At 44.0% G+C, this 12,348-nt stretch overlaps 1 protein-coding gene and 1 long non-coding RNA gene across 2 annotated transcripts in view; one reads left to right on the top strand and one right to left on the bottom strand.

Moving 5' to 3' along the window:
• LOC149992425 (uncharacterized) overlaps positions 1-1,372 on the bottom strand; it is a 20,607-nt gene extending 19,235 nt beyond the window's left edge. Inside the window, exon 1 of the long non-coding RNA XR_016508310.1 lies at positions 919-1,372. This is a non-coding gene — a long non-coding RNA (uncharacterized LOC149992425). The remainder of the gene's footprint in view (positions 1-918) is intronic.
• The window catches only part of SPMIP3 (sperm microtubule inner protein 3), a 14,771-nt gene extending 2,423 nt beyond the window's left edge, over positions 1-12,348 (top strand). The window contains exons 2-3 of the mRNA XM_090263446.1: positions 3,684-3,779; positions 12,260-12,348. Coding sequence (XP_090119572.1) covers positions 3,684-3,779; positions 12,260-12,299 — 136 coding nt within the window. The 3' untranslated portion in view covers positions 12,300-12,348. The remainder of the gene's footprint in view (positions 1-3,683; positions 3,780-12,259) is intronic.

Below are 12,348 nucleotides of genomic sequence, written 5' to 3'. Positions count from 1 at the left end.
GACCATACAGTATCTTCATAATAAGAATTATATTGCAAAGTCCCAGTAACAGCTACCTCGGGCCATGGAGCCAGGCTCCTGAGGGATGAGCACTCCTGACCCCACCTGTGCATATTGAATTTTGCCTGTCGCTGAGCCCAGATCCTGCTCCGGTTACACTCACCCTCCCAGGGGACACGTTTGCTCTTGTCTGAACACTTCACCTCCAAGATCCAAGCTGTCCAGGTTGGGTAAATAATATATGGTGAAATCAAACACAGGTGCACTCCCGCTCCCATCCAGGAAGAAGGAAAGGCCTTTCTACAGCTGATTCAAGAATCTTTTTCTTTGTTTTTTATTGAATTTATTGGGGTGACATTGATTAATAAAATTATATAGTTTTTCAGGTGTGCAGTTCTGTAATACACCATCTGTGTATTGTATTGTGTGTTCACCACCCCGAGTCTCTATTTATCTCCTCTGTACCCTCTTCTACCCGCCCCCATCCCTGATTCAAGAATCTTGAAAGCCAAGTCAGTCCTTCGATGTGAGCAGAGTCCCAGGCAAGGCTCCTTGGCCATGTCTGTAGAGCCGGCATGTGATTTTCTAGTTATTCACTATTTTTGCCCACACCCACCCTGCCGTGGGAGAGGCCGGGTACTGACTGACATGCCAGGCTAGGCATTCCCCCTGAGGGGGGGAAAATTATCTCCCAAAAACCTCTGCCTTAGGAGCTTTCTCCTGTTTGAGGTGAAGGCCACATAAGAGAGGCTAGAAAGTCTACCCAAGGGGTCGAGGCGAAGGGTGCCATTCTTCATGCTCCAAACCTGCCTCTCCACTCTCCCCCCACCCCCACCTGTTTAGACACGCCCTGCTCCCTGTTCCCAGGCCAAAGCCTGCCAAGAGACTCTCCCAAGGGACGGATGGTGGGCACGTTACCTGCTGCTGACCAAAGGCTCTTCCGTCCTCAGTGCAGACTGCGTCTAGGGAGCAGCGCTCAGGTTACTACCTGTGCTCGGCAGGCATTTGTTGTGTGCACCCTGCGGGAGAGTCGGCGGTCCAAACACAGCCTATTGCAAACAGCGTAGCAACCGTGGGAAGCCAGCGTTGTCCTGGAAACTCCCGTTGGGGTCTCATGAACTGTGACATGGCCCTGGGGTAACGGTTTCCACAGCAGTGCTTCAGAAACTGGATGAGCGCCTAGGAAAGCGGGGTACCCCACTCCCGTGCACTCGGGAATGTCATTTTTTCCCTATTACTGTGCCAGTTCTTTTCTCCTCTTATGACTTAACCCCCCGCTGTTATTTACTATCCAGGACTCAGTCATATGATCCCAGCCCCTGGACAGGCCCAGACAGCCTGTGGTTTTTCTGAAAGTCAGAGCTCCCTGAGGTCCTGTTTGAGTAGACAGACAGACTCGCCCTGCTCCCGGCGCGTGCCTTTCGTCCTAGTCAGACAGCCAGGCCCCCACACACGCTGCTCGGATCGTCACTGTGCAAGTCCTGACTTCTGAAATGGCCCTCACCTGGATTCCCTTGCCCATTCTATTTGCCTGCCCAAACCCGAGACACCTGGCCCTCTTCTGACCCATGGACCTTTATGCAGATCGCTATTTCAACACATAAAGAGCACGTGGAGGACAAGAACGGCTTCTGAGCCAGCTAGAACCTAGCAGGGAGCGCAGGGTAGGTTATATGCATTCAATAAGTGACGTTTGGACTGGAGATATAGTGTGTTTGTTTCTAGTTATCACCCAACCCGTATTGGCAAGCTGCTTCATGCAAAACGATGTGCTACTTTCCACTGACTCTCCCCTTTAAATTCTTATGGTACCTACCGAGTGCTCAGAACCTGTGGGAGGTCCCAAAGGACCGCACATATCACACGCTCTATAAAGTCTTCCTCCCAGTGATGGTCATCTTCCTGTGGCTCCTCTCCTGGGGGATGGCAGTGTTCTTCCCGATGTCTGAAGCCTATGACTGGTCTCGGATAGCTCCCCGTCCTTCACCTCAATCCTCCTCCTTCCGTGTCCCCACCTTTCTCCTCTCCCCTCACCTTCCAAGACATCACTCGAATCGCCTCCTAACCAGTCTTTCTACTTCGAGTCAGATTGTCCTCAAATTTCTTTAATTTTTCTTTTAAAGATTTTATTTATTTATTTTCAGAGAGAGGGAAAATGAGGGAGGAAGAGAGGGAGAGAAACATCAATCAGTTGCCTCTCACACACCCCCAACCAGGGACTTGGCCTGCAACCCAGGCATGTGCCCTGACTGGGAATCGAACTGGCAACCTTTCGGTTCACAGGCTGGTGCTCAATCCACTGAGCCACACCAGCCAGGGTTCGAATTTGTTTCCCACCACCAGCAGCAAAAGTCTTTCTAAAATAAAAATTGTATTATGTCGTTAATATTTTAAAAATCCTATATGTCCTGGCTGGTGTGGCTCAGTGGATTGAGTCCTGGCCTGCAAACCGAAAGGTTGCAAGTTCAATTTCCAATCAGGGCACATGCCTGGTTGTAGGCCAGGTCGCCAGTTGGAGGTGTGTGAGAGGCAACTAATCAATGTATCTCTTGCATGTCCATATTTCTGTCTCTCTTATCTGCTTCCTTCCCTTCTCTCTAAAAATAAAAAAATAAAATATATATATTTTTAAATCCTACAAAGATTCCCTATCACCTACATTAGTGGTTCTCAACCTTTCAGACGCAACATTCCCTCTTTTCATAACAAATATTTTGTTAATGTCCCTATCACTCTTAGAAATAAATTCTGTAAATAACAGAATCCAGCTACATATAAGTTTAAAATATCCATAAAATACTCACCTGTAATCTAAAAGGAAAGGTAATTCATCCTAAAATGAGACATATTTCAAAACGTAAGTTCTGGGCACCACCACCCCGAGCCTCGTCTCCCCGGACACAGCTGCATTTCAGCTATGCACACCCAGCCCCCCATTATAGCCCAGAAACACTTCCTGCCATTCTCCACCTCATTCATTCCTGTTTGTGCTTCAAACCTTCCTCCCAACCCAGCCCTCCCAGGCTTACAAGACCCACACAGTGTTTCTTCATTTTTAGCCCCTCTATACTTATCCATTTGTTTTTTTTAAACTTGTGAAAGTTTGGAAATATATCAAAAGTAGAACAAAATAGTATAAGAAACCCCTGTTTTCCAATTCCCACTTTTCAACAATTATCAACATTTGCCCCACTGGTTTTAAATATCATCTTACTTTTTTTCTTGATATTTTGAACCTGATATCTAACATGTCAAATATTTCCTGAAAATTGAATCCTGAAAGATGGGTAAAAAAGACACTCCTATCAAGAAAGTCCAAGAGTATACAGCTTAAGGAATACAGTCAATAATATTGTAATAACTATATGTGGTGCCGGGTAGCACTAGACTTATCCGGGGAGAACACTTCATAAATTATATAAATTTCTAATCACAATGCCATACACCTGAAAGTAATACAATATTTAATGTCAACTGTAATTGAAATAAATAAATAAAAGTACACCTTGACATTAAAAATAATTAGTTAATTAAAAGTGTGTAGATGCCGGGGAGTCCGAGGAGTTCTGCACCAGGAAATGGGGACAAAGACCAAAGATCTTTTATTGTACCACAGCCGGTATTCTTGTGTAAAAAATTAATTGTAATGATTGCTCTTCCTCGCCCCTTACTTTCTCCACCAGCATATTCATCCCTCGTCAAGGGAAGGACCTGCGGGGCTATTTCCCTGGGCAGCTGGCAAGAGTTCATTTTGACTACAGTATAAAGAAACCTCCTAGGTGAGACACCTCCTTAAATCTTAATTTTCAAAAACTACACTCAAGTTAGAATGATAAATTTTTAAAAAGAGAATCACATTTTGTAATAATAAAAATGAGAACAATAATAATTATTGTTATTACAAAAAGTTTGGAAGGAAACATACCAAGTTGTTAGCAAGTTAGTTATGAGTGGTAAGATTATTGGTATTGGTTTTTGTTTATTTTCCATATTTTCCCTAATGAACGTGTATCACTTTTATAATCAGCAATAAATGTGGAATTTTATTACATTATCTAAGAAATTTAAACTACCATGAATTTACAGTTTCAACTTAGATAATTTAACGTTCCTGACTTTCAGTTTCCTTCTCAGTAAAATCACAAATTTGGCCTAAATAGTTGCTGCCTTTATGGATAGAATTTTAACAACAAAGATGCTTCAATGCTGTATTCTAGTTTGCCGAGACTGGAAACCACGGTAGCTAAAAGCAGCAATTTGAGTAGCACATGGAATGTTTGATCTTGGGCAATTTTCATTGCTTCTCTGAGTCTCAGTTTTCTTATCTGTTAAACAAAATAATTGATGTAAAATTCTAGAGCATAGTAGGCACTCAGAAGATGATGGCTATTATTCTGAGTTCATTTGGTATATTTTAGAAATTTCTCTTTTTCTCTTAATCGCCTTCGATATCAGCGATATCCACATTTTGTGGTTCCCAGTTCAAAGCCCTTTGTTCCAACTGAAATACTATATACGTACGTTAAACTCTTGTTAGGGTTATGCCTCTGCCAGAGGGCAGACGAGAAAGGAAAGGACAGACCCCACCACCAGGCCGCTCATGGCTGGTTCCACAGGGCACGGTCCACATGTGTTCTGTAGATTCCGGCCACTCCCCCAACTCCAGCACCTTGCACCCAAACATCTGCCCTCCTACCAAGGGTTCAGGCAAAGGGAACCTTGATCTACTACCTGACTCGGATAAGACTTGTGCCTGCCCAAGATCAGCCTTAATGGGAAAGCTGAGTGCAAATGCCATCCAATGGCTTTATTAAGCTTCTAGTTAAGAATAAGAAGGAAAAGAAAAGCCAAAAAAAAAAATTCTTTTTAATTCAAAAAACAGAATAGACTGCAGTTCTTTGAACCAATCCTAAATTCAGTTTTTGTAGTCATGGTACAACTTGATAGGTCCCTAATGGCTTACCCTTTCCGGATATATTCCTCTACCAACTTAATATTTTCAGGATTACAGTCCGTCCTATGAATGAAAGTCTTGTCTTCAGAAGGACACTGATGGAGAACATTCTGGCTCCATAGAAACACCCAAGGCAAAGGCAGTCCAGCAGGATTAGATCTGGCGGCAACTGCCGGAATCTGGTTCAGAAGCGAGCAGTCAGCCCAGAAGTGACTAGACTGATAGTGATGGTCACACAGAACCCACACTCACAAGATCTTGCTGACACGTCCATCAAACAGCTCCTGTTTTGATTGACAGTGAGAGACGTGCTTTTGTAGGGGAAGGCGTGTTCCTGCCACTATTTAAATGCACCCACTTGACAGGACCAAGTGCCTGTTTAGCATGAAATAAAAGCAAGTGGAAGAGGTGTGGGCGGGAATTCCTGCTGCTTCCCCATGTCTATCCCGCTACATGGACCCCTGGCCCCCCAGCACCTGTCCCCTGTCCTGAACTGCACACATACGGTCAGATTATGCTCTTGGTTTTCCTGCACTTTAGTAGAGCTACTCCATTTCTGCTAATACGCTCTCCTTAAAGAAGGCACATTACAACTGAGCATTTTCCCAAGCATATAAACATAATGTATTATGACTAAGTAGTTTCAGTCACCTCATTTTCGTATGATCAATCACAGTGACAGTCAGGTAAGACTACATCTAACTATTAAATGATTGGATTTTGATGTTCCTAAAGCGTCACCCAACATTGAATACTTTTACCCCTATAGCAGCTCACCTCATCTAATCTATAGTTTTAAAATACACACTTATTAAAATATTTAGAAAATATTTATAATCAAAAATTAAAAATTGAACATTACCCATAATGTCATCACCCAGAGATAGATAATCATGCAGAATCTTCCAGATCTACACAAAATAGGATGGGATAGGGTTTTGAACCCCTCTTTTTTCCAGTTTTATTGAGGTATAGTTAATGTAGTACATTGTTTTAGTTTAAGGTATACAACATAATGATTTGATATATGTACAATAATGAGTTAATATCCATCACCTCACAAAGTTACAAGTTTTCTTTCTTATCATGAGAAGTTTTAAGATTTATTCTCTTAGCAGCTTCTTCACCCCCAAGCCCACCTCTGATAACTAGCACTCTATTCTCTGTTCCCATGAGTTCAATTTTTTTAGATTCCACAAATAAGTGCAATTATACATCATTTGTCCTTGTCTAACTAATTTCAGCCCTGGCTGGTTTAGCTCAGTGGATTGAGCGTCGGCCTGCGAGCTAAGTGTCGCTGGTTCGATCTTCCAGTCAGGGTACATCAGAGAAGGAAAACTCTGACTCCAAAAAACCTCCGCTGCCTTGCGGCATACCTCTTCTGGGGAAAGGCTAAGGGAGTAAACCCCGACAGAAAATCCGGAGCCGGAGTCCCTAAGGCGGTTTGACGCTGTAGTCAACACCGGCAACTCCTGCAGCGCACCTGAAGCCAAGCTGTATCGACTTCGTCTTTCCCTTGGACCCTTCAGCTGCGAAGAGAGGGGGGGTCTGCTGCATGGGCAACAGCAGACCCTCCATATCACCCTGCCCAGGCTCTGTAGCTTCAGCTCCACTGGAGAGGACACTCCAGCGTCATCGCAAGATGTCGATTCAACACGGCAGGAGACAGATGCCGTGTCACTCCCGAGTCGGACTGCTACAGCCATTCTCGGCGGTGCAGATAGACACTTAAGAAGCTACACCATCGTCTCTCGAGACGGACGGCTGCCGACGACGACGAACTAATTTCACATCTCACAATGTCCTCAGAGTCCATCCATGCTGTCACGAATGGCAGGGTTTTCTTTTTTATGACAGATGAATGGATAAAGATGTAATATGTATTTCTATAGCATCACTTTTCATGTTGGCACGGGATTCCTGTATATGTGTGTGTCATTGTCTAAATAATTTGGGTTTTTTTCAGCATTGTAAGAGCTGTCTCTGTTGACATCCCTAATTTCAGGAGTTGCTGGAACAAAATAGATGAGCATTTTGAAGGCATTACCACCCATCACCGAGTGTTCTCAAACAAGGTGCACAGTGAATGTATACTCCCACAGTGTATGGAGAATATTGCACGTTACATTTTGGTTCTTCTTACTTTTACCTTCAGAGGGTACTCATCTGAGAGGAGGTACAGGAAGGTTACAAGTGATTTCAGGTTCATCAAACACTAATATGCACCATGGTGGTTGGCCTGCTCAAAAGAAAGCATTGGTTTCTTGAGGGACCATAGAAAAATTATGATAGGAAAGGGCATCAGGAAGATATGGGGTACAGGAAGCAGACCCAGTGGAAGTTTTGATGCAGGTTGGCTTCTGTGACCTGTGGTTGGGAGAGGAGGGGTCTGGAACCCCTGAGCCATCTGCCGACGACTTGGTTAGGGCTGGCCTTGGACTTGGGAGTCTTGCCTACACTATCTTGGTAGCCTCCTGGCAACTTCTAGGGATGGATGTCAGCCACTGAAAGAATGGAAGGCTTTTCTTTGAGTGTTCAGCAAGCTGTTTCTATTTCCACTTAGACCTCTCACAGACTTGGCAGTTCCACCCGAGAGAAAAAGTCAGTGTCAGCCTCAATTTGACCAACAAACCCTCATTCGATATATTTGTTTTCGAAGACATTCAAAGCCTGCTGAACCGTGGTATAAGGAAACCACTTACCAAAGAGACTATTCTCTGCCATTTTACAAGATCGGTAAGTCAGGTCCTGCTCTTACTCTTTGAGATCAGCCTTGCCCGGGCCACAGAGAAGAACTGCCACAGCCAGCCATCTCAGTTGTCTGGGACCAGTCAAGGTCGAGGGAGCGGCCCACCTGTGTCCGGGTGCAGGAAGAATTGAGAGCACAGTTCCAAGGGCTGCTTCCTCCTTTCCTAGCTCCCTGTACAGACTTCAAGAGTGAAAATGAATGCATGGCCTTGATAGGAAGCAGGCTCAAGTCTGCTCACTCCTCATGTATTGTTGAGGAAACTTTAGTTCCTCGTTCTCCTATTTTAAATGGTTTTATGACCATTGTTTGACATCCGCAAACATCTTTAAAAAATTCTAAATTCCCTATGTAGTATTTCTCTATGTGGCAGAATGCATGAGAGGGCTAAGGGGACGGGCTCCCCCACGGATATGACCCAGGGGACACACGGACACCAAGTTAAGCATCTCCTGGGTCCCTGTAGTCACGAGGCTTTGGATTTTATTGAGCAGAATGAATTAATTCATTGACAGACTTTCTAAATGAATGAATGAACCCCACCATTGCTTGGGCTCTCACCCAGAGGCAGGTACATATTTTGTCCTCATCACAGCTCTCTGGGGTGCTTTCCCCATATTCAGTGGGGGACACCAGGTTGCAGACAATTAATGAACTAGCCCCAGATTACACTGCAACAGGCAGGAGGAGCAGAATACAGACCCAAAACAGTTCAGACCCAGAATTCAGACACTGGCCAAGCTCTGCACTTGACCTTGAAGAAATACTGGTCCTGTCACAGCTGGGTGTCACATGTACTACTATTTGGTTAGTAGTTTTCTTTAAAGTGAATCACTTTCTAGTCACTTAAAAAGACATAAGAAAACTTCTAGAAGGAAAGGAAGGTTTGGAAGGAGCTTCCCTTCCTGCTTCCCTTCCTTCTTTTGCCCCCTGAGAAAAAACATCACAGGCCTGATACATGTCAGCACAGGGCTGGGACTCAGGTCCCCAAAGGGACAGCAAACAACCACAAGCAGGAAGAGTGGGAATCGAACAGGACCAGGCAAATCTCGGGGGAATTCAGCCAGGGCTGGGGGTGGCCAGAGAGTGACAGTTTGGGGTAAGAGGGCAAAGCTGGGTTCTGGGAGGTGAGGAAGGTTGGAGCCTGAGCAGGGAGGGAGGAGCTGAGGGCTGGGAGGCAGTCACTGAGGGAAGGAGGTGCTGGGCGGAAAAGCAGGGTGGTAGCCGTTGGGGTCCCACAGGAGGCCTCAGGAGGATGACATTCTAGGAAGCTGGGTCGAGTGGGGGCGGGTATGAGTGTAGGTGATGGGGGAGGGGTGTGAGGCTGGGGAGAGGAGAAGCTGCCAGGGGCCGAGGAGGGGCTGGAGAGGCGGTCAGCACCCATCAGGGAGAGCTCTGGTCCCCACAGACCTGGCCCACGGTTTGTCCTTTCAACCCTGACCCAGTATGAAGTCTGTTTCCTTGAAACGGGAGGATGTAGGTGGGCCTCTGGTTTCCAAGGTGATAGTAAACAGGACTGTTCTTACAGTTCCCTCTGCTAGGGGGAAGTCTTGTTAGAGAGACAGATACAAAAGGTTTTTCCCTTGCTTGTTATAGAAGACAATGTCTGATTCGTTCCAAACCTATAGAACCAGGTGAATGGGGAGCAAAGCAGTTAAATACTGACTATCTGCTATGTCCCTGGCATTGGGCCGCACGTGCCATGGAGGAGGTGGAAGGAAGTCCAGACTATGACCTTGGCCCCGGGGAGCTCATGATCTAATTGGGAGGATGAGGCAACCATCAGCTTATCAGAGAATGATTGAATTCCAAGCAGAAGAGGCAAAAGGTCAAAGCCTCCCAGGGGGTTACAACAGCCAGGAGAGAGCAGGCATCCGTGGGGACGCGGCCGGGCCTTGATGGTGAAGGAACAGGGACACCACAGACGGGGACACTGCAGCCAGAGACGTGGATGGGGATAAGGATGGTGAGGTTCAGGGAGACGGGGAGCCAGGTGGACTCCAGCAATGACAGTGGTCCAAGTGGGCAGGGTAGGAGGAGGAAGCAGGAAATAAAATGCAGGTGGGCAGAGCGGAAAACGCCTGGAACGGAAGCAGCACACACAGCCAGCCCGGCAGCGGTGGGAAAGGGGACGGCACAAAGCAACACCAGGGGCGCCACATGCCCGGGACATACCCAGTTATCAACTTAATGAGACTCTCCTGGGGTAGGGGGGGTGGGGGACAGACATCGGTAAGTTTTAGAACTCCCCAGATAATTCCACGGTGCAGCCAAGTTTAGCAACCAGCAGTTGGTTGCAGAGTCCGCAAGAGACTTAACAGAGAAATGTTATCAACCTGGGCATGGATGGAGACAAGGGCAGGGACTGAGTTAAGCATTTGTTTAAACCAAGAAGCTGACTCCTTGCAATCTTTAGGGGAAGGGCTTTATTATTGTTTATTAAGGTGTAAGTTTTTGACCAATCTTTGCGATCAGGTTTTAAGGGCAGGGCATGTCTAGATTAGCAATGATTTACTTTTTATTTCAGTTCTTATTTGGGAATTGTACAGAAGGAAATATAGCTTATTATTATAATCTATAGATGATATAATGATTATTATAATTATAGATCATAATGATATTATCTATAATAAATAGAAATTATTATTATAACCACAGTGATTGCCTAAGAAATTCTTGCTCAGGAAATATTCTCTCTCAACACCTAGGGGTTCACTTATTTATTTAGGAAATATTTATTAAGCCTTGACTATGTGAGAGACACAGTGGAAGATATGAAGACTGTTCTCTGAGAACTTACACCCTAGATGGGCCCTCAGGTGGAAGTTGCCCTTGTTATTACTAACCCTGGTGCCAGCTACCTCAACCAACTCATTCTTCCAAAATAAATTACATGCATGTGTAGCAGTGTGACCCTTACACTTTGACCTACATTTGTCTCACTTGCAGAAAGAATAAAAAGTTATCTGCTTAGTAGAATTGAGATATCCATATTCATAATTTAGAATTACTAAGCCTTCAAAAATGGTCACTATTATTCTTGATCAAGAATGAACATGTGTCATAATAAACATATTTTTTAAAAACCTAAAACAACAGAATTGCATTTTACACTGGGATTAAGTTCTCAAACCAACGCATAAGGTAATTATCACACTCAGTTATCCTTGAAAATCTCTTAAATAGTTCAGTGATAACATTAAATGATAATAAATCATTAAAGTCTTTGGAATACATGGCATTCTTCAGCAAGTGGGTTAAATTTTCTCTGTGGTTCTCAATTAATTCATTTTACTTTTCAATGATTTTCGAAGAAGTCACCACCACAAATCCACATGAATGGTAATTTCACTTTGTCAAATAGTAAGAAAATTTTTTTAAAAAATCATTTCACATGTTCTCTCCACCCCCAAATCTGTATAACACATTTTAGGCTTGACGGCACCCACTGTCTGTGGGCATATACACTCACTAAATGGAACGTCTGAAGGAACCCCCCATACACAGTTTGTCATGTGTTCTGAGAACCTTTATTGTTGAATTCATGTCGTTAAATATGTGTATTATTCAATTCCTACAGTGAGGATCACTAAGGCTGTTGGGCAGGATTCCTCACACTTCTAAACTACTTTACTATATATCCCTGGAATCCTTTGTAATCCTCAAGGTCAGAGCTATTTAAATTCATAACAAGCCTTGAGAAGTTGCATGGTTACTGACAATATGCAGGAGATATATAGGATCCATACAGGACCATGCAATTAAATTTAAAAATTCTCCAGGGATAGTATCTCTGGTCATATTCCCTGGGTTAATTCTTAATATCAAAAAATATTTCTGTAAATGCTTTTGGAGTACTGTAGGAGGTGGAATAGAACTGTGAAAAGATCAGGGACTTAGAGGCTTGATAATCCTGAGTCAGATGTGGGCTCCTCCTCCTCCAAGACCTGTGAACTTGGGCAAATTAATTAATCTCTTTGAGATGGTAGTAATGTCAGCAGGCTTCTGAGAGTTACTAATATTAGGGTGAATATAAACACCTAATACAGTGCACAGCACTGCATATACAAAATTTTGTTACAATTCTGTCACTGAATCACTCTGGCCTTGGGTTGATTAAGCGTGGATGCAGTGATTCTGTATTCCACCCAAGGCCCCCTTGACCCCTTAAGTTTAGATAAGCAGAACTGTTAGTGAGGACAGGAAAGAGGTTGTGAGACAGAAGAGAACTCCAATGGGTATGAATTTAGGGATGGTAACAACTACAGTTTGATACAAAGAGGATACAGTGACCCACTTATAATGTAAGGTTTAAAGGGGTTTTTTTGGGGTGGTGGAGGGTCTAGAGCTTATGTGATTTATTTACATTTTTGCATAATCCAATAAATATGAATCAGAGATTGAGCCACTTCTGTAACTTTTTGACGATGTTCTTTTTACATATCTTGATAACATATTCCTTTTATGTTTTGTTATGGTACACAATTGTATTGAAATGACAGTATGTTAAAATTTAGGAGTAGTCTTAAAATGAGTCATTAATTTGTTTCAAATCACAGATTGGGACCAGAAATTAGCCACAGTTTCATCGAATCCTAGACCACTCACTGATTCGCTGCCAGGTCTACCGCTGGAGAGAGAGGCGGTG

This window comes from Furipterus horrens, unplaced genomic scaffold (genome assembly GCF_987537825.1).
Source record: "Furipterus horrens unplaced genomic scaffold, mFurHor1.1.pri manual_scaffold_15, whole genome shotgun sequence".
NCBI classification, from domain to species: Eukaryota; Metazoa; Chordata; class Mammalia; order Chiroptera; family Furipteridae; genus Furipterus; species Furipterus horrens.
This window is presented reverse-complemented; position numbering and strand designations above follow the sequence as displayed.